This window comes from Oncorhynchus clarkii, chromosome 31 (genome assembly GCF_045791955.1).
Source record: "Oncorhynchus clarkii lewisi isolate Uvic-CL-2024 chromosome 31, UVic_Ocla_1.0, whole genome shotgun sequence".
NCBI lineage: Eukaryota > Metazoa > Chordata > Actinopteri > Salmoniformes > Salmonidae > Oncorhynchus > Oncorhynchus clarkii.
The window spans coordinates 3,743,435-3,766,661 of NC_092177.1; the positions used below are offsets into that span (position 1 = coordinate 3,743,435).

General features: G+C 47.1%; 1 protein-coding gene across 5 annotated transcripts in view; it reads right to left on the reverse strand.

Annotated features, from left to right (window-relative positions):
* Positions 1–10,078: 10,078 nt before the first annotated feature.
* Positions 10,079–23,227, reverse strand: part of LOC139390417 (PDZ and LIM domain protein 7-like) — a 121,114-nt gene continuing 107,965 nt past the window's right edge. For 2 of the 5 annotated variants that reach the window (XR_011629505.1, XR_011629507.1), the window contains exons 9-12: positions 19,857–19,977; positions 14,910–15,888; positions 12,698–13,669; positions 12,611–12,627 (exon numbers count right to left, since the gene is read on the reverse strand). Coding sequence is in view for 1 of the 5 variants with exons in the window: in XM_071137532.1 (XP_070993633.1) it covers positions 13,583–13,669; positions 15,773–15,888; positions 19,857–19,977 (324 nt within the window). In the remaining 4 variants the exon portion in view is untranslated. Of the gene's footprint in view, positions 13,670–14,909; positions 15,889–19,856; positions 19,978–23,227 lie in introns of all 5 variants that reach the window. The other 3 variants (XR_011629506.1, XR_011629508.1, XM_071137532.1) reach the window with 3 other exon arrangements.

Genomic DNA, 23,227 nt, shown 5'->3' on the forward strand with positions numbered 1-23,227 from the left:
AGCATTTTAAACCAGAAGGGAAGGTCAGAGGTGTTGGAGCAGCATTTTAAACCAGAAGGGGTCAAAGTTATTGAAGCAGCATTTTAAACCAGAAGGGGTCAGAGTTATTGGAGCAGCATTTTAAACCAGAAGGGAAGGTCAGAGGTGTTGGAGCAGCATTTTAAACCAGAAGGGAAAGTCAGAGGTGTTGGAGCAGCATTTTAAACCAGAAGGGAAGGTCAGAGGTGTTGGAGCAGCATTTTAAACCAGAAGGGGTCAAAGTTATTGAAGCAGCATTTTAAACCAGAAGGGAAGGTCAGAGTTATTGAAGCAGCATTTTAAACCAGAAGGGGTCAGAGTTATTGAAGCAGCATGTTAAACCAGAAGGGAAGGTCAGAGGTGTTGAAGCAGCATTTTAAACCAGAAGGGAAGGTCAGAGGTGTTGAAGCAGCATTTTAAACCAGAAGGGAAGGTCAGAGGTGTTGGAGCAGCATTTTAAACCAGAAGGGAAAGTCAGAGGATTTGGAGCAGCATTTTAAACCAGAAGGGAAGGTCAGAGGTGTTGGAGCAGCATTTTAAACCAGAAGGGGTCAAAGTTATTGAAGCAGCATTTTAAACCAGAAGGGAAGGGCAGAGGTGCTGGAGCAGCATTTTAAAACAGAGGGGAAGGTCAGAGGTGTTGGAGCAGCATTTTAAACCAGAAGGGAAGGTCAGAGGTGTTGGAGCAGCATTTTAAACCAGAAGGGGTCAAAGTTATTGAAGCAGCATTTTAAACCAGAAGGGAAGGGCAGAGGTGCTGGAGCAGCATTTTAAACCAGAGGGGAAGGTCAGAGGTGTTGGAGCAGCATTTTAAACCAGAAGGGAAGGTCAGAGGTGTTGGAGCAGCATTTTAAACCAGAAGGGAAGGTCAGAGGTGTTGGAGCAGCATTTTAAACCAGAAGGGGTCAAAGTTATTGAAGCAGCATTTTAAACCAGAAGGGAAGGGCAGAGGTGCTGGAGCAGCATTTTAAACCAGAGGGGAAGGTCAGAGGTGTTGGAGCAGCATTTTAAACCAGAAGGGAAGGTCAGAGGTGTTGGAGCAGCATTTTAAACCAGAAGGGAAGGTCAGAGGTGTTGGAGCAGCATTTTAAACCAGAAGGGAAAGTCAGAGGTGTTGGAGCAGCATTTTAAACCAGAAGGGAAGGTCAGAGGTGTTGGAGCAGCATTTTAAACCAGAAGGGGTCAAAGTTATTGAAGCAGCATTTTAAACCAGAGGGGAAGGTCAGAGGTGTTGGAGCAGCATTTTAAACCAGAAGGGAAAGTCAGAGGATTTGGAGCAGCATTTTAAACCAGAAGGGAAGGTCAGAGGTGTTGGAGCAGCATTTTAAACCAGAGGGGAAGGTCAGAGGTGTTGGAGCAGCATTTTAAACCAGAAGGGAAGGTCAGAGGTGTTGGAGCAGCATTTTAAACCAGAAGGGAAGGTCAGAGGTGCTGGAGCAGCATTTTAAACCAGAAGGGAAGGTCAGAGGTGTTGGAGCAGCATTTTAAACCAGAAGGGAAGGGCAGAGGTGCTGGAGCAGCATTTTAAACCAGAAGGGAAGGTCAGAGGTGTTGGAGCAGCATTTTAAACCAGAAGGGAAGGTCAGAGGTGTTGGAGCAGCATGTTAAACCAGAAGGGAAAGTCAGCAGAACACACAGCTATAGACTCTACTGTCAACAGAATACACAGCTATAGACTACTGTCAACAGAACACACAGATATAGACTCTACTGTCAACAGAATACACAGCTATAGACTCTACTGTCAACAGAATACACAGCTATAGACTATATTTACTGTCAACAGAACACACAGCTATAGACTCTACTGTCAACAGAACACACAGCTATAGACTATATTTACTGTCAGCAGAATACACAGCTATAGACTATATTTACTGTCAACAGAACACACAGCTATAGACTCTACTGTCAACAGAACACACAGCTATAGACTATATTTACTGTCAACAGAATACACAGCTATAGACTCTCCTGTCAACAGAATACACCGCTATAGACTCTCCTGTCAGCAGAATACACAGCTATAGACTATATTTACTGTCAACAGAACACACAGCTATAGACTCTACTGTCAACAGAACACACAGCTATAGACTATATTTACTGTCAACAGAATACACAGCTATAGACTCTACTGTCAACAGAATACACCGCTATAGACTCTCCTGTCAACAGAATACAGAGAGAGACCCCTCCATCCCGTCTACTACAGGAATCATTCCTTTCAGTTCCTGCCTCCCACTCACCCTCACAATTGGGTCCTTTCTTTGGCCTGTGAAATACTCCTCTCTAAGACTTGCTAGAGAGAGACACATACAGAGAGAGAGAGAGACAGAGAGAGACAGACAGAGAGACAGAGAGAGAGAGAGAGACAGGGAGAGAGAGACAGAGAGAGAGAGAGAGAGAGAGAGAGACAGAGAGAGAGAGAGACAGGGAGAGAGAGACAGAGAGAGAGAGAGAGAGAGAGAGACACAGAGAGAGAGACACAGAGAGAGACACAGAGAGAGAGAGAGAGAGAGAGACACAGAGAGAGAGACACAGAGAGAGACACAGAGAGAGAGAGAGAGAGAGAGAGAGAGAGAGAGAGACACAGAGAGAGAGACACAGAGAGAGACACAGAGAGAGAGACACAGAGAGATACACAGAGAGACACAGAGAGAGACACAGAGAGAGACACAGAGAGAGACACAGAGAGAGAGAGAGAGAGAGAGAGAGAGAGATACACAGAGAGAGACACAGAGAGATACACAGAGAGAGACACAGAGAGAGACACAGAGAGAGAGACACAGAGAGAGACACAGAGAGAGAGACACAGAGAGATACACAGAGAGAGAGACACAGAGAGATACACAGAGAGAGACACAGAGAGAGACACAGAGAGAGACACAGAGAGATACACAGAGAGAGACACAGAGAGAGACACAGAGAGAGAGAGAGAGAGAGAGAGAGTTCATGATTGCCAGTCAGTTTACCTGGAATGTATATTTAGGTCGTTTTATTTTCTTGTGGATACAATGGCAGTGAGAAAGAAATGAGCTCTTTCCATTATTCTCTACCTAGAACAACAACGATGGTCATGACTTACCCAAGTATTCCTTGAACGCTGGCATTCTTTCACTAATACTCCCTCTCATAACAACCCAGGTCAATGATATCTCCTCAATATATTATTACAGAACATAGTCAAAACAGATGACTCTGTTCCTGGATTTGATGCTTCAAGCTCTTTGACAACATGACTAGTCTAGTAACACCCTGGAGGAATAAGCCTTGTGTTTTCCATTATGTGGGAATAGCTACTTCATCATAATGTAGACTGAACAAAACTATAAACGCAATATGCAACAATTTTAAAGATTTGACTGAGTTACATTTCATAGAAGGAAATCAGTCAATTGAAATAAAAATCATTAGGCCCTAATCTATGGATTTCACATGACTGGGTAAGGGCCGTCGTAATCGGTGGGATCCGAATGACTTTTTCCCCCCCACAAAAAAAACTTTATTACAGACAGAAATACAACAACAACAGAAATCACTTTTTTATAGGCCTTTTATTGTCCCCAGCACAAGGTGCACCTGTGTAATGATCATGCTGTTTAATCAGATTCTTGATATGCCACACCTGGTCAGGTGGATGGAGGAAAGCTCACTAACAGGGATGGTAAAAACAGATTTGTGGACACATTTTTAAAGAGCTAACATTTTTTTGTGCGTATGGAACATTTCTGGAATCTTCTATTTCAAGCTCATGAAAAATGGGACAAATACTTTAAATGTTGCATTTATATTTTTGTTCAGTATAATATGTAAATACTTTTCTATAATAGATATGTTAAATATGTTTTTCTTTTCTATAATAATAATAATAATGTTATCACTTTACGTAATGTTTTTGTCAGCAGAATCGGTAACCAAAGTTTTCTGAATACCATTTGAGGCCACTTCATCTTCTGAACAACATGAGTGAATTACCATAGTTACCTATTTAGTGCACTACTTTCAGACCCGGGCACCCATAGGGCTCTGGTCAAAAGTAGTGCACTACTATATAGGGAGCCATTTGGAATGCAGAACCCATATTGTTAGTGGATTACCATAGTTACCTATTTAGTGCACTACTTTCAGACCCGGGCACCCATAGGGCTCTGGTCAAAAGTAGTGCACTACTATATAGGGAGCCATTTGGAATGCAGAACCCATATTGTTAGTGGATTACCATAGTTACCTATTTAGTGCACTACTTTCAGACCAGGGCACCCATAGGGCTCTGGTCAAAAGTAGTGCACTACTATATAGGGAATAGGGTGCCATTTGGAATGCAGACCCATATTGTTATAGTGAATTACCACATTGTCTCAGTGTAACTCGTTGGTTTGTACTCGCGGTACCATGAATCTGTTTTCCACATTTCTTCGTCCCTATAATGCTGATTGCATCAAAAACAAATTGTTATAAATTCCCAATTGTGTCGCTGTTCTAAAAGCGTTTTAACATACTATTTGTTTTACCGGTAATAAGACACTTTATTATACCACTACTTTGTATAGAAATGTACATTATATTTTAATATGGATCCAAAAGAAGAAAAAGCATTTCAACAAACTGGCATAACGTCAAAATATAACTCTGTACCGTGTTAGCCACTACACTGGTAAAGACTGGAGATAGAACACCAATATCACAACACACACACACACACAAAATATAACTCTGTACCGTGTTAGCCACTACACTGGTAAAGACTGGAGATAGAACACCAATATCACAACACACACAGACACACAAAATATAACTCTGTACCGTGTTAGCCACTACACTGGTAAAGACTGGAGATAGAACACCAATATCACAACACACACAGACACACAAAATATAACTCTGTACCGTGTTAGCCACTACACTGGTAAAGACTGGAGATAGAACACCGATATCACAACACACACACACACAAAATATAACTCTGTACCGTGTTAGCCACTACACTGGTAAAGACTGGAGATAGAACACCGATATCACAACACACACACAAAATATAACTCTGTACCGTGTTAGCCACTACACTGGTAAAGACTGGAGATAGAACACCGATATCACAACACACACACAAAATATAACTCTGTACCGTGTTAGCCACTACACTGGTAAAGACTGGAGATAGAACACCAATATCACAACACACACACACACAAAATATAACTCTGTACCGTGTTAGCCACTACACTGGTAAAGACTGGAGATAGAACACCAATATCACAACACACACAGACACACAAAATATAACTCTGTACCGTGTTAGCCACTACACTGGTAAAGACTGGAGATAGAACACCAATATCACAACACACACAGACACACAAAATATAACTCTGTACCGTGTTAGCCACTACACTGGTAAAGACTGGAGATAGAACACCGATATCACAACACACACACAAAATATAACTCTGTACCGTGTTAGCCACTACACTGGTAAAGACTGGAGATAGAACACCGATATCACAACACACACACAAAATATAACTCTGTACCGTGTTAGCCACTACACTGGTAAAGACTGGAGATAGAACACCAATATCACAACACACACACACACAAAATATAACTCTGTACCGTGTTAGCCACTACACTGGTAAAGACTGGAGATAGAACACCAATATCACAACACACACACACACAAAATATAACTCTGTACCGTGTTAGCCACTACACTGGTAAAGACTGGAGATAGAACACCAATATCACAACACACACACACACACACACACACAGACACACACAGACACAGACACACACAGACAGAGACAGACACACACACACACACACACACAGACAGACACACACACAGACACACACAGACACACACAGACAGACACACACACACACACACACACAGACAGACACACACACAGACACACAGACAGACACACACACACACACACACAGACAGACACACACAGACAGACACACACACAGACACACACACAGACAGACACACACAGACACACACAGACACACACAGACACAGACGACACACACAAAACAAGCTCTGCCTCACATTAGAATTAGACGTTCATCCATTTTTTCTCAAACGTCAAATTTAGAATTTCTTCCAAACATCAAAGTGTTTGAAGATTAAGTTTAGGCATTCACTCCAAATTTGTAAAATCAGGGTTAAATCTAGGCATTAAATCTGAAATCTTGAGGTTAGGCATGAACTCTGAATGGTTGAGATAAGGGTTAGGATTTGGGATAAAACAATTTCCTGTCGCTGAATTCAAAAATGCAACTTTTGAAACCAGAGGCAGATGCTTACGCTGATCCACCATCCCCATCCACAACAATGTAGGAAACCCCCAAAACCTACTTGAAGGTAACAACGTTCACAGTTGCCCCCTAGTGGCCGATTTCCACATAATCTCCAGACGTACTCAGACATGGATGGACATCGAATACTGACTTGTATCACGTGTGACCTGTCTACCCAGTGGTAACTAGGTATACTGAACACCATATATATGATCCTGTTCTATAGTGAGATGATAAGTGTGTATCTGCGTGGGAGTGGTAGTTATCGTCTTTTCCGTGATGAACAGTGATGTGTTTTCTAAGCACATATAACAGCCGAGTATCTCACCACCCGGGGGGGGGGGGGGGGGACACAGGCTCTCACACGTCCACTACAGATAACATCTAACATGGCATGTATCGCAAATGGCACCCTGTTCCCTATGTAGTACACACCTTTACTGACCAAGGGCCAACATATGCACTACAGAGGGAATAAGGTGCAATTTTGGGGGATGCAAGCCTTTGTCTGACACAATAATCACTAGTTTCCATAACGGCAAATAACCATTTCTCTCATTAAAGCTTTCTCTTCTCTTCGACTGAAAGTTCAGTTTGACAGTTTCTTAAAATTACATGAACACTTTTTTACCAAGAGGATTTTCCGACTCTGCTTAGATGGAATAACTGATACCTTTCACACACTGTACATTTCCTCAGCTTCATTCATTGTTATTCAATGTCAAGAAAGTGTGTGTGTGTGTGTGTGTGTGTGTGTGTGTGCTATTGACGTTTTTACTCTGACGGAATTCAATTTCCTTTTTTTTTTTGTGAACAGAAAATAATTGGACTTCTGTACCTGTGAATGTTTTTTCTATTTATTTCCTTGATTCAATGTTCCTTGCCTTTCAGCAAGTAAAGAATGCTCTATGTATCTCACGCAACACAGCGCTTATGCAATTCTATATTTCCTTTTTCTGTTGTTTAAAAAAATAAAAAATAAAATCTCTCTCCCTTATTGGTCACTGAGTGTACCAAACATTAGGAACACCTTTTAAATATTGAGTTGCGTCCTTTTGCAGTCTAACAGCCCCAATTCGTTGTGGCATGGGACCATAGAAGGGGTCGAAGGTGTTCCACAGGAAACGCTGGCCCCGTGTTGACTCCAACGCTTCTTTGGGTGGTGGACAATTCTTGATACAAACAGGAAACTGTTGACCGTGGAAAACTCGGCAGCGTTGCAGTTCTTGACACAAACCGGTGCGCCTGGCACCTTACTACCATACCCTGTTTAAAAGGCACTTCAATCTTTTGTCTCGCCCGTTCACCCACCGAATGGCACGCATACACAATTCCATGTCTCAATTGTCTCAAGGCTTTAAAAATCATTTTTTTTAATAGCCCATCTCCTCCCCTTCATCTACAGTGGATTTAACAAGTGACACCAGTAAAGGATCGTGGCTTTCACCTGGATTCACCTGGTCATTCTAGGTGTTCTTAATGTTTCGTATACTCAGTGGAAATTGTACAAAAAAACTCAACTCGAGTTGAGCTGGAAGGTTTTTTTGTGTAACTTTTCAGATGAAGACGACAATGATGATGATGGTTTCTAAGTGTTTCAGTGTTTACTTGGCCTTATGTATATACAGTACCTCACGATGACATTTCAGAAAGGTATGTATAGTTATTCAACCTGAAATCCATGTAAATAAATTATATATTGTTAAAACAACGACTGAATTGTTAACTTTGTGCTTTTAGTCAAGCAGAAGACACTGGGGCTGTATCCCCAAATGGCACCCTATCCCCCTTCATAGTGCACTACCTGGAGGACATCTCTGGCACAACAGCCTGCTGAGAGCTGGAGAAGCAGAACTGACAGGAGTCATCACGGACAAGGCTGCATTACAGTCAGATAGCAGAGATCACTACAAAATTAAACAACCTCACATTTGTTTACCTATACAATTAGAGAACCTGGCTAGGGGCAGTGCAGACCATGGCCCGAAGGGGGAGGGGAGACCATGGCCCGAAGGGGGAGGGGAGACCATGGCCCTAAGGGGGAGGAGAGACCATGGCCCGAAGGGGGAGGGGAGACCATGGGAGGGGAGACCATGGCCCGAAGGGGGAGGGGAGACCATGGCCCGAAGGGGGAGGGGAGACCATGGCCCGAAGGGGGAGGGGAGACCATGGCCCGAAGGGGGAGGGGAGACCATGGCCCGAAGGGGGAGGGGAGACCATGGCCCTAAGGGGGAGGGGAGACCATGGCCCGAAGGGGGAGGGGAGACCATGGCCCGAAGGGGGAGGGGAGACCATGGCCCGAAGGGGGAGGAGAGACCATGGCCCGAAGGGGGAGGGGAGACCATGGCCCTAAGGGGCAGTGCAGACCATGGCCCGAAGGGGGAGGGGAGACCATGGCCCGAAGGGGGAGGAGAGACCATGGCCCTAAGGGGGAGGGGAGACCATGGCCCTAAGGGGGAGGAGAGACCATGGCCCTAAGGGGGAGGGGAGACCATGGCCCTAAGGGGGAGGGGAGACCATGGCCCGAAGGGGGAGGGGAGACCATGGCCCGAAGGGGGAGGAGAGACCATGGCCCGAAGGGGGAGGAGAGACCGTGGGCCCTAAGGGGGAGGAGAGACCATGGCCCGAAGGGGGAGGAGAGACCATGGCCCTAAGGGGGAGGGGAGACCATGGCCCGAAGGGGGAGGAGAGACCGTGGGCCCTAAGGGGGAGGAGAGACCATGGCCCGAAGGGGGAGGAGAGACCATGGCCCTAAGGGGGAGGAGAGACCATGGCCCTAAGGGGGAGGGGAGACCATGGCCCGAAGGGGGTGGGGAGACCATGGCCCGAAGTGGGAGGGGAGACCATGGCCCGAAGGGGGAGGAGAGACCATGGCCCGAAGGGGGAGGGGAGACCATGGCCCTAAGGGGGAGGAGAGACCATGGCCCTAAGGGGGAGGGGAGACCATGGCCCTAAGGGGGAGGGGAGACCATGGCCCGAAGGGGGAGGGGAGACCATGGCCCGAAGGGGGAGGGGAGACCATGGCCCGAAGGGGGAGGGGAGACCATGGCCCGAAGGGGGAGGGGAGACCATGGCCCTAAGGGGGAGGGGAGACCATGGCCCGAAGGGGGAGGAGAGACCATGGCCCGAAGGGGGAGGGGAGACCATGGCCCTAAGGGGCAGTGCAGACCATGGCCCGAAGGGGGAGGGGAGACCATGGCCCGAAGGGGGAGGGGAGACCATGGCCCGAAGGGGGAGGGCAGACCATGGCCCGAAGGGGGAGGAGAGACCATGGCCCTAAGGGGGAGGGGAGACCATGGCCCGAAGGGGGAGGGCAGACCATGGCCCGAAGGGGGAGGAGAGACCATGGCCCTAAGGGGGAGGGGAGACCATGGCCCGAAGGGGGAGGGGAGACCATGGCCCGGAGGGGGAAGGGAGACCATGGCCCGAAGGGGGAGGGGAGACCATGGCCCGGAGGGGGAGGGGAGACCATGGCCCGGAGGGGGAAGGGAGACCATGGCCCTAAGGGAGAGGAGAGACCATGGCCCTAAGGGGGTTGGAGAGACCGTGGGCCCTAAGGGGGAGGGGAGACCATGGCCCTAAGGAGGAGGAGAGACCATGGCCCTAAGGGGGAGGAGAGACCATGGCCCTAAGGGGGAGGGGAGACCATGGCCTGAAGGGGGAGGAGAGGGTTAGGGGGTTATTTGAGGCTTAGGTCATTTTTTAACATTAAACTAATACTGGGATGCAAGGAGACAAAGAGAATATGGAAGAATACAGACATGTTTTATTGATTGACTGGTTCTGATACCAAATTCAACTCCTCGATCAAAGATATCAATTATTTCGCTAAAAACATCTCTAGCGTGTACACAAATGAATACAGCAGTTTTTCGTTAGAATTTAAGAATTATTTTAAAGCTCAGTGTTTAAAGCTTGAGAAGGCACTTGGTATACGACACTTTAATATAAAACAAATAGTAAAATATATATATATTTGTTAGTATTCTGTTATTATAAATCCTATTGTTCTTGGAGCTGGAGGTTGACGTACAAAAGAAGGAATGAGTACATATCAGAAGTGAACCAAAATCTCACTAGTCAGCGAACACAGTACATTACAAAATAATTAGGTTTCAAAACACACAGCCCTTTCAAAACACACCCATTAAATAAATATACTGAACAAAAAATATGAACGTAACATGTAAAGTGTCCCAGGTTTCATGAGTTGAAATAAAATATCCCAGAAAATGTTCCATACTCACAAAAAAGCTTATCTCTTTCAAATTTTGTGCACAAATTTGTTTACATCCCCTTTTTTAGTGAGCATTTCTCCAATGCCGAGATAATCCATCCACCTGACCAGGTGTGGCATATCAATAAGCTACTTAAAACAGCATGATCATTACACAGGTGCACCTTGTGCTGGGGACAATAAAAGGCCACTCTAAAATGCAGTTTCGTCCCACAACACAATGGAGCGTGTAATTGGCATGTTGACTGCAGGAACGTCCACCAGAGCTGTTGCCAGAGAATTTAATGTTAATTTCTCTACCATAAGCCGCCTCCAACGTCGTTTTAGAGAATTTGGCAGTACGTCCAACCAACCAGCCCAGGACCTCCACATCCGGCTTCTTCACCTGCAGGAACGTCTGAGACCATCCACCCTGACAGCTGATGAAACTGAGGAGTATTTGTCTTAAATAAAGCCCTTTTGTGGCTGGGCCTGGCTCCCCAGTGGGTGGGCCTATGCCCCCCAAGGCCCAAAGAAGGCTGTGCCCCTGCCCAGTCCTGTGTAATCCATAGATTAGGGCCTAATGAATTTATTTCAATTGACTGATTTCCTTCTATGAACTGGAATTCAGTAAAATCTTTAAAATGGTTGCGTTTATATTTTTGTTCAGTGTACTTACTTACAGGTCTCTTGTGAGACATGAGCTCTATTCAATGTGTCGTTTGACATTATACAGATTGCGCGCTCTGAATGTACATTTGTGGATTGAGCCGACATCATTTACCAGGAATGCAGTCTCCGCCCACGCGGGAACAATCACGCTGCACTTCCGGGATTCGGATTGAATAGAACCCTAGACCATACAGTATTTGGTCCAATACATACAGTCACTTGTGTAGAATGACTACCAATCCCAGGACAACACAATGGACTACAAATCCCAAGACAACACAATGACTACAAATCCCAAGACAACACAATGACTACCAATCCCAAGACAACACAATGACTACCAATCCCAAGACAACACAATGACTACCAATCCCAAGACAACACAATGACTACCAATCCCAAGACAACACAATGACTACCAATCCCAAGACAACACAATGACTACAAATCCCAGGACAACACAATGACTACAAATCCCAAGACAACACAATGACTACAAATCCCTTCACAGAGTTGGGGTCAATTCCAACTGAATTTAGAACATTCTAGAATATAATTGGCTAAGAGATTATTTTCCATTCAAGAGCCACTGTTTAAACTGGATTTGACTCCCAGCCCTGTAAACAGCGTTTATTTCCATATACTGTACATTGATAGTGTTGCTTCAAAACGCTACTCCTTTTTTATGGTGTACAATTCTGATTTACATTACTCAATTAATAACATAGCTGATGTGAAGTGATGCATTCTGGGTCCCTGGGGTCAATATGGAGTGTCCGACAGTTTTTATAGTGACTAGTGCAATATGGGCTGTGTCCCGAAGGGACTCCCTATTTCATTTATAGTGCACTAGTGTTTTTTACCAGAGCCCATACAAATGAGTGCACTATATAAGGAATAGGGTGCGCCATTTGGAACGCAAACAGGGAGTGTATTACAGTAAGTACAGTAACTAGTTCCACATGACTGAGTTCCTATTACCTTAATTACTGCAGTATGGTTGCCCCGTACATTACCTTAATTACTGCAGTATGGTTGCCCCCTACATTACCTTAATTACTGCAGTATGGTTGCCCCCTACATTACCTTAATTACTGCAGTAAGGTTTCCCCGTACATTACCTTAAGTACTGGAGTAAGGGTCCCCATTAAAATCACCTTAAGAACTGCAGTAAGGGTCCCCATTAAAATCACCTTAAGTACTGGAGTAAGGGTCCCCATTAAAATCACCTTAAGTACTGGAGTAAGGGTCCCCATTAAAATCACCTTAAGAACTGCAGTAAGGGTCCCCATTAAAATCACCTTAAGAACTGCAGTAAGGGTCCCCATTAAAATCACCTTAAGAACTGCAGTAAGGGGTCCCATTAAAATCACCTTAAGAACTGCAGTAAGGGTCCCCATTAAAATCACCTTAAGAACTGCAGTAAGGGGTCCCATTAAAATCACCTTAAGTACTGAAGTATGGTTGCCCCTACATCACCTTAAGTACTGCAGTAAGGGTCCCCATTAAAATCACCTTAAGTACTGGAGTAAGGGTCCCCATTAAAATCACCTTAAGTACTGGAGTAAGGGTCCCCATTAAAATCACCTTAAGAACTGCAGTAAGGGTCCCCATTAAAATCACTGCAGTACTGGAGTAACCAAAGGGTTGTTGAACGGACCAGAGACTTTAAATGAGGACGGTGGTGCAGCGACAGTTAATGTAACATCTCAGAAAATGACAAACTAAACGGTTGGTTCAACTTCAACAAAAAGAAAAAGGCACTTAAAAGTGAAATGAACGAGGTTGAGATTTGACGGGGCTGAGCCTGGCATTTCACCAGACTAATAGGCATTGCCCAAACACAGTTGACCATCGCACACTGGAGTACAGGATGACCTGTGAACAACAGGTGGTTATCACCACAATCAAAGAGGGAAGAATGACGCATATATATATATATTCACTGACAATACATAGAGTTAGAGTTAGAGAAGCTAAGGCTTGAAATGACTTCGTTTGTAATAACACTACACTCAATACTAAAAATGTCTCACTTCGTTATACCATTACATATGATACTAGAGTAACCTGCTATGAGTAACAACAGTAGAGAAACTAGGCGGTTAAGGTCAAAAAGGTTAACATTTACATTCCTTTAGCTCTTAGTGAAGGGAGCCAGTACGGGATGCATTTGGAAAGTATAGAGGGATAGAAGTTGAAGGATGAGGTACAGCTGAATCTATCTGTAGCTGAGCGATAAGTGAGGATCTGATGCACTGATGCTGTCTGGTTTGCAGTGGAGTGGCGATTAACTGGCACTCTACAGGTCTTCAGGGTTCAGAGAATGGTGAAGGTCTCCTGTCTGAACCACCTCTCTCCCTCTCAGACGGGAGCGAAGGCATGGCCTTTACACAGTGGCTTATCCTTCTTAGAGTAGAAGGTCTTTCCTTCCAGGTTGATCTGGCAGAACTGAGAGAGAGAGAGAGAGAGAGAGAGAGAGAGGGAGAAAGGCAGGGGGTTAGGTGAGAGAAGAAAGACAGCGAGCTAGAGACAGCGAGCTGGAGAGAGAGAGAGACAGCAAGCTAGAGAGAGAGAGACAGCAAGCTAGAGAGAGAGAGAGACAGCAAGCTAGAGAGAGAGAGAGCGATAGCGTGCTAGAGAGAGAGAGCGACAGCGAGCTAGAGAGAGAGAGTGACAGCGAGCTAGAGATAGAGAGCGACAGCGAGCTAGAGAGAGAGAGCGACAGCGAGCTAGAGAGAGAGCGACAGCGAGCTAGAGAGAGAGCGACAGCGAGCTAGAGAGAGAGCGACAGCGATATATAGAGAGAGAGCGACAGCGATATATAGAGAGTGACAGCGCGCTAGAGAGAGTGACAGCGAGCTAGAGAGAGAGAGCGACAGCAAGCTAGAGAGAGAGAGCGACAGCAAGCTAGAGAGAGAGAGCGACAGCGAGCTAGAGAGAGAGAGAGCGACAGCGAGCTAGAGAGAGAGAGCGACAGCGAGCTAGAGAGAGAGAGCGACAGCGAGCTAGAGAGAGGGCGACAGCGAGCTAGAGAGAGGGCGACAGCGAGCTAGAGAGAGGGCGACAGCGAGCTAGAGAGAGGGCGACAGCGAGCTAGAGAGAGAGCGACAGCGAGCTAGAGAGAGAGAGACAGCGAGCTAGAGAGAGAGCGACAGCGAGCTAGAGAGAGCGACAGCGAGCTAGAGAGAGAGCGACAGCGAGCTAGAGAGAGAGCGACAGCGAGCTAGAGAGAGAGAGAGCGACAGCGAGCTAGAGAGAGAGAGCGACAGCGAGCTAGAGAGAGAGAGAGCGACAGCGAGCTAGAGAGAGGGCGACAGCGAGCTAGAGAGAGGGCGACAGCGAGCTAGAGAGAGAGCGACAGCGAGCTAGAGAGAGAGAGACAGCGAGCTAGAGAGAGAGCGACAGCGAGCTAGAGAGAGAGCGACAGCGAGCTAGAGAGAGAGCGACAGCGAGCTAGAGAGAGAGCGACAGCGATATACAGAGAGAAAGAGCGACAGTGAGCGAGAGAGAGAGCGACAGCGAGCTAGAGAGAGAGAGCAACAGCGAGCTAGAGAGAGAGAGCAACAGCGAGCTAGAGAGAGAGAGCAACAGCGAGCTAGAGAGAGAGAGAGAGAGACAGCGAGCTAGAGAGAGCGACAGCGAGCTAGAGAGAGAGACAGAGACAGAACGGAGACAGGTAGAGACGTACTGTAGGTTGGACCAGGTCCAGGAGAGACAGGTAGAGACGTAGGTGGAGGTGAGGTAGACAGGTAGAGATGAATGTAGATGGAGGTGAGGTAGACAGGTAGAGATGAATGGAGATGAAGGTGAGGTAGACAGGTAGAGATGAATGGAGATGGAGGTGAGGTAGACAGGTAGAGATGAATGGAGATGGAGGTGAGGTAGACAGGTAGAGATGAATGGAGAAGAAGGTGAGGTAGACAGGTAGAGATGAATGGAGAAGGAGGTGAGGTAGACAGGTAGAGATGAATGGAGAAGGAGGTGAGGTAGACAGGTAGAGATGAATGGAGAAGAAGGTGAGGTAGACAGGTAGAGACGAATGGAGAAGGAGGTGAGGTAGACAGGTAGAGACGAATGCAGATGGAGGTGAGGTAGACAGGTAGAGACGAATGGAGAAGGAGGTGAGGTAGACAGAGGTAGAGACTAATGTAGATGGAGATGAGGTAGACAGGTAGAGATGAATGTAGATGGAGGTGAGGTAGACAGGTAGAGATGAATGTAGATGGAGGTGAGGTAGACAGGTAGAGATGGATGTAGATGGAGGTGAGGTAGACAGAGGTAGAGATGAATGTAGATGGAGGTGAGGTAGACAGGTAGAGACGAATGGAGAAGGAGGTGAGGTAGACAGAGGTAGAGACTAATGTAGATGGAGGTGAGGTAGACAGGTAGAGATGAATGTAGATGGAGGTGAGGTAGACAGGTAGAGATTAATGTAGATGGAGGTGAGGTAGACAGGTAGAGATGAATGGAGATGAAGGTGAGGTAGACAGGTAGAGATGAATGGAGATGGAGGTGAGGTAGACAGAGGTCCAGGTGAATCAGGAGACTTACAGCGCAGACGAAGCAGGTGTCGTGCCAACTGTATCCCAAGGCCTCTAGGAAGCGGTCCCCAGCATCGATCTTAAAGTCACAGCCATGACACTTAGTACCAAACATCTTCTCATAATCTGCAGGGAGAGAAGGGGGGTTGAGGAGAGACAGAGGAAGAAGGGGGGTTGAGGAGAGACAGAGGAAGAAGGGGGGTTGAGGAGAGACAGAGGAAGAAGGGGGGTTGAGGAGAGACAGAGGAAGAAGGGGGGTTGAGGAGAGACAGAGGAAGAAGGGGGGTTGAGGAGAGACAGAGGAACAAGGGGGGTTGACGAGAGACAGAGGAACAAGGGGGGTTGAGGAGAGACAGAGGAAGAAGGGGGATGGAGGAGAGAGAGGAAGAAGGGGGGTTGAGGAGAGACAGATGAAGAAGGGGGGTTGAGGAGAGACAAGAGGAAGAAGGGGGGTTGAGGAGAGACAGCGGGAGGGGGGAGTTTTTTTTATTTTTATTTAACTAGGCAATTCAGTTAGGAACAAATTCTTATTTTCATTGATGGCCTGGGTTAACTGGTCTAGTGGGTTAACTAGTCTATGAACAGTGGGTTAACTGGTCTAGGAACAGTGGGTTAACTGGTCTAGTGGGTTAACTGGCCGAGGAACAGTGGGTTAACTGGTCTAGGAACAGTGGGATAACCAGTGGGTTAACTGGTCTAGGAACAGTGGGTTAACTGGCCTAGGAACAGTGGGTTAACTGCCTTGTTTAGGGGCAGAACAGATTTTTTTCAGCTCGGGGGATTCGATCTAGCAACCTTTTGGTTACTAGACCAACGCTTTAACCACTAGGCTACCTGCCTCCCTCCCTCCCTCCTCTAACCACTAGGCTACCTGCCTCCCTCCCTCCCTCCTCTAACCACTAGGCTACCTGCCTCCCTCCCTCCTCTAACCACTAGGCTACCTGCCTCCCTCCCTCCCTCCTCTAACCACTAGGCTACCTGCCTCCCTTCCTCCTCTAACCACTAGGCTACCTGCCTCCCTCCCTCCCTCTTCTAACCACTAGGCTACCTGCCTCCCTCCCTCCCTCCCTCTAACCACTAGGCTACCTGCCTCCCTCCCTCCCTCCCTCTAACCACTAGGCTACCTGCCTCCCTCCCTCCCTCCTCTAACCACTAGGCTACCTGCCTGCCTCCCCCCTCTAACCACTAGGCTACCTGCCTGCCTCCCCCCTCTAACCACTAGGCTACCTGCCTGCCTCCCCCCTCTAACCACTAGGCTACCTGCCTCCCTCCCTCCTCTAACCACTAGGCTACCTGCCTCCCTCCCCCCTCCTCTAACCACTAGGCTACCTGCCTCCCTCCCTCCCTCCTCTAACCACTAGGCTACCTGCCTCCCTCCCTCCCTCCTCTAACCACTAGGCTACCTGTCTCTCTCCCCCCTCTAACCACTAGGCTATGAGATCAGTGATGTCCCAGCGTGTAGGGAAGGGATGAGGTCAGTGATGTCCCAGCGTGTAGGGAAGGGATGAGATCAGTGATGAAGGGATGAGATCAGTGATGTCCCAGCGTGTAGGGAAGGGATGAGATCAGTGATGAAGGGATGAGATCAGTGATGTCCCAGCGTGTAGGGAAGGGATGACATCAGTGATGAAGGGATGAGATCAGTGATGTCCCAGCGTGTAGGGAAGGGATGACATCAGTGGTGAAGGGATGAGATCAGTGATGTCCCAGCGTGTAGGGAAGGGATGAGATCAGTGATGTCCCAGCGTGTAGGGAAGGGATGAGATCAGTGATGTCCCAGCGTGTAGGGAAGGGATGAGATCAGTGATGTCCCAGCGTGTAGGGAAGGGATGACATCAGTGATGAAGGGATGAGATCAGTGATGTCCCAGCGTGTAGAGAAGGGATGAGATCAGTGATGTCCCAGCGTGTAGGGAAGGGATGAGATCAGTGATGTCCCAGCGTGTAGGGAAGGGATGAGATCAGTGATGTCCCAGCGTGTAGGGAAGGGATGAGATCAGTGATGAAGGGATGAGATCAGTGATGTCCCAGCGTGTAGGGAAGGGATGAGATCAGTGATGAAGGGATGAGATCAGTGATGTCCCAGCGTGTAGGGAAGGGATGACATCAGTGATGAAGGGATGAGATCAGTGATGTCCCAGCGTGTAGGGAAGGGATGACATCAGTGGTGAAGGGATGAGATCAGTGATGTCCCAGCGTGTAGGGAAGGGATGACATCAGTGGTGAAGGGATGAGATCAGTGATGTCCCAGCGTGTAGGGAAGGGATGACATCAGTGGTGAAGGGATGAGATCAGTGATGTCCCAGCGTGTAGGGAAGGGATGAGATCAGTGATGTCCCAGCGTGTAGGGAAGGGATGAGATCAGTGATGTCCCAGCGAGTAGGGAAGGGATGACATCAGTGATGTCCCAGCGTGTAGGGAAGGGATGACATCAGTGATGAAGGGATGAGATCAGTGATGTCCCAGCGTGTAGGGAAGGGATGACATCAGTGGTGAAGGGATGAGATCAGTGATGTCCCAACGTGTAGGGAAGGGATGAGATCAGTGATGTCCCAGCGTGTAGGGAAGGGATGACATCAGTGATGAAGGGATGAGAGAGAGGAGGACAGATCGCTCCACAGATTTAAATGGATTGTTCCCATTGTTCCCTTTTCCCCATCTCAGGGACTTGAAGAAAGTGGCAGGCTTTAGAGACAGTACTCAGAGCGAGTGTGTGTGTGTGTGTGTGTGTGTGTGTGTGTGTGTGCGTGTGTGTGTGTGTGTGAGACAGCAGGACAATCCCAGAGAGGTGCTGAGGCTGCAAAATGTTTATCAACGCTGAAGGCATTATTCTGAGTACTCCCTCTGATAACAAAGCAACCCACTCCTGAGCCGTGTGAGTGTGTGAGAGACAGCAACAGCGTGTCTGTGTCGAGAGATGTATTATGACCCATGAAACCAATCACAGCAGCACAATAGAGAAAGCAGAAGCTCCATTTATAAACTCAGCAACAAAAAAAGAAACATCCTCTCACTGTCGACTGCGTTTATTTTCAGCAAACTTAACATGTGTAAATATGTGTATGATCATAACAAGATTCAACAACTGAGACATAAACAGAACGAGCAGTATGGCTGGTGGCATTGTCGTGCTGGAGGGTCATGTCAGGATGAGCCTGCAGGAAGGGTACCACATGAGGGAGGAGGATGTCTTCCCTGTTATGCACAGCGTTGAGATTGCCTGCAATGACAACAAGCTCAGTCCGATGATGCTGTGACACACCACCCCAGACCATGATGGACCCTCCACCTCCAAATCGATCCCGCTCCAGAGTACAGGCCTCTGTGTAATGCTCATTCCTTTGACGATAAACATGAATCCGACCATCACCCCTGGTGAGACAAAACCACGACTCGTCAGTGAAGAGCTCTTTTTACCAGTCCTGTCTGGCGAGGAACTGCCACTGCGAGGACGATCAGCGTGTCCGTCCTGTCTCCCTGTAGCGCTGTCTTAGGCTTCTCACAGTACAGACATTGCAACTTATTATCCTGGCCACATCTGCAGTCCTCATGCCTCCTTGCAGCATGCCTAAGGCACGTTCACGCAGATGAGCAGGGACCCTGGGCATCTTTCTTTTGGTGTTTTCAGTCAGTAGAAAGGCCTCTTTCAGGTCCCAAGTTTTCATAACTGTGACCTTAATTGCCAACCGTCTGTAAGCTGTTAGTGTCTTAACGACCGTTCCACAGGTGCATGTTCATTAATTGTTTATGGTTCATTGCACACACATGGGAAACAGTGTTTAAACCCTTTACAATGAAGATCTGTGAAGTTATTTGGATTTTTAGGAATTATCTTTGAAAGACAGGGTCCTGAAAAAAGGAATGTTTATTTTTTTTGCTGAGTTTTTTAAACTAATAGACAAACACAAAGTCAGCTAAGTAGATGCTCCCATATGAAGTCATCATTTATAGAAGCAGTAGATGGAGCGAGAGAAAGCACTGAGACAACCTGTCCACACCAAAGGCTGTGAATGTGTAGTACATGTAGTTTAACTCAATACTTCTCTAACCTCAAACAATTTTCCCTCTGTTTTGATTGAAAAGTTAGAACCTCACCTCTCTCACAGTAAGGTTCTCCCTCCTCCATATAGAAGGCCTGGTTTCTGATGGGGCTCTTACAGGCAGCACACATGAAACACTGGACATGGTAGGTCATCTTCAGAGCATGCATGATATCCTAAACGGAGGAAGGAAGGAAAGGGGGTCAAGGCCTCAGCTTACAGGTAGGTACATTGTGTCCTGCTAAACTAGCTTGTGGTCCATATTCGTCTTGGTGTGTTTGTCCTATTTTTATTTTGTATTTGTTTTATCCCCCGTCCCCACAGGAAGACTCTTGGCTGTTGGTAGGCCATTATTTGTAAATAAGAATTTGTTCTTCATTGACTTGCCTAGTTGGCTGGGTTTTCTGTGCATCGTCAAGACAGAACAGCTCCGGTAACACTTGATGGGTTGATGGTCTGTGTCTATTTGTCAATAACACCTGGTCCGCAAAATCTAACATTAAAAGAAGTCTCAAGGTTTTGCTTGCCTGAGGTAGAGTAACTCATGATAAGCTGTAGACCCCACTATTTACCAAGAGAGTTTTCATGTATATGTTTCCTAGCTGACAATTACCACTACAATATGATGCAACACAAACTGATACTGGCACTAAGACAGCACTCAGCGAGCTGTATAAGGCCATAAGCAAACAAGAAAAGGCTAATCCAGAGGCGGCGCTCCTAGTGGCCGGGGGTTTTAATGCAGGAAAACTTAAAATCCATTCCTCATGTGCAGAGAGAGAAAAAAAACTCTAGACCGCCTTTACTCCACACACAGAGATGCATTCAAAGCTCTCCCTCGCCCTCCATTTGGCAAATCTGACCATAATTCTATCCTCCTGATTCAAAAGCTAAAGCAGGAAGTACTGGTGACTGGCTCAATACGAAAGTGGTCAGATGACACAGAGGCTAAGCTACAGGACTGTTTTGCCATCACAGACTGGAACATGTTCCGGTGTTCATCCAATAAGCATCGAGGGGAATACCACATCAGTCACCGGCTTCATCAATAAGTGCATTGAGGACGTCGTCCCCACAGTGACCGTACGTGCATACCACAACCAGAAGCCATGGATTACAGGGAACACCCACACTTAGCTAAAGGCTAGAACTGGCACTTTCAAGGAGCGGAACACTAATCCGGACGCTTATAAAAAAATTCCGCTATGCCCTCCGTCGAACCATCAAACAGGCAAAGCGTCATCCCAGTCATGTCCCGTAGCACATGAAATGCCTTGAAAAGAGTGGTCATAACTCACATCAACAGCATCATCCCAGAAACCCTAGACTCACTCCCATTCACATACCGGCCCAACAAATCCACAGATGACGCAATCTCTATTTCACTCCACACTACCCTTTCACACCTGGACAAAAGGAACACCTATGTCAGAATGCTGTTCATTGACGACAGCTCAGAATTCAACACCATAGTGCCCTCAAAGCTCATCACTAAGCTAAGGACCCTGGTACTAAACCCCTCCCTCTGCAAATGGATCCTGGACTTCCTGACTGGCCGCCCCCAGGTGGTGAGGGTAGACAACAATACATCTGTCATGCTGCTCGCCAACACAGGGGCCCCTCAGGGGTGCGTGCTTAGTCCCCTCCTGTACTCCCTGTTCACCCACGACTGCATGGGCAAGCACGACTCCAACACCATCATTAACTTTGCCGACGACACAGCGGTCTGATCACCGACAATGATAACAGCCTGGCAGTGTGGTGCCAGGTCAACAACCTCTCCCTCAATGTGAGCAAGACAAAGGAGATGATCGTGGACTACAGGAAAAGAAGGGCCTATGACGCTCCCATTCTCATCGACGGAGCTGTAGTGGAGCAGGTTGAGAGCTTCAAGTTCCTTGGAGTCCACATCACCAACAAACTATCATGGTCCAAACACACCAAGACAGTCGTGAAGAGGGCACGACATTGCCTATTCTCCCTCAGGAGACTGAAAAGATTTGGCATGGGTCCCCAGATCCTCAAAAAGTTCTACAGCTGCAACATCTAGAGCATCCTGACAGGTTTCATCACCGCCTGGTATGGCAAATTCTCGGCATCCGACCGCAAGGCACTACAGAGGGTAGTGCGTACGGCCCAGTACATTGCAGTACACCGCCTGGTATATATATGTACATCACTGGGGCCAAGCTTCCTGCCATCAAAGGAAGGCTCTAAAAATGTTCAAAGACTCCAGCCATCCTAGTCATAGACTGTTCTCTCTATGTCAACCGGTACCGTAGCGCCAAGTTTGATTTGATTTGATTTGAGTCTAGGCCCAAAAGGCTCCTTAACATCTTCTACCCCACCAAGACATAAGACTGCTGAACAGTTAATCAAAATTCCCCCCCCCCATTTGTTTTGTACACTGCTGCTAATCTCTGTTTATTATCTATGCATAGTCACGTCACCCATACCTACATGTACATATTACCTCAATTACCTTGACTAACCAGCATATTGACTCTGTACCGGTACCCCCTGCTCTGTACCGGTACCCCCTGCTCTGTACCGGTATCCCCTGCTCTGTACCGGTACCCCCTGCTCTGTACCGGTACCCCCTGCTCTGTCGCGGTACCCCCTACTCTGTACCGGTACCCCCTACTCTGTACCGGTACCCCCTACTCTGTACCGGTACCCCCTACTCTGTACCGGTACCCGCTACTCTGTACCGGTACCCCCTGCTCTGTACCGGTACCCCCTGCTCTGTACCGGTACCCCCTACTCTGTACCGGTACCCCCTACTCTGTACCGGTACCCCCTACTCTGTACCGGTACCCCCTACTCTGTACCGGTACCCCCTACTCTGTACCGGTACCCCCTACTCTGTACCGGTACCCACCTCGTTATTGTTATTTTGTGTGACTTTTGTTGGTACTTTAGTTTATTTTGTAAATATTTTCTTAACTCTTTATTTTTCTTAAAACCGCACTGTTGGTTAAGGGTTTGTAAGTCAGCATTTCACTGTGAGGTCTACTACACCTGTTGTATTCAGCATTTCACTGTAAGGTCCTGTTGTATTCAGCATTTCACTGTAAGGTCTACTACACCTGTTGTATTCAGCATTTCACTGTAAGGTCTACTACACCTGTGGTATTCAGCATTTCACTGTAAGGTCTACTACACCTGTTGTATTCATTATTTCACTGTAAGGTCTACTACACCTGTTGTATTCAGCATTTCACTGTAAGGTCTACTACACCTGCTGTATTCAGCATTTCACTGTAAGGTCTACTACACCTGTTGTATTCAGCATTTCACTGTAAGGTCTACTACACCTGTTGTATTCAGCATTTCACTGTGAGGTCTACTACACCTGTTATATTCAGCATTTCACTGTAAGGTCTCCTACACCTGTTGTATTCAGCATTTCACTGTAAGGTCTAC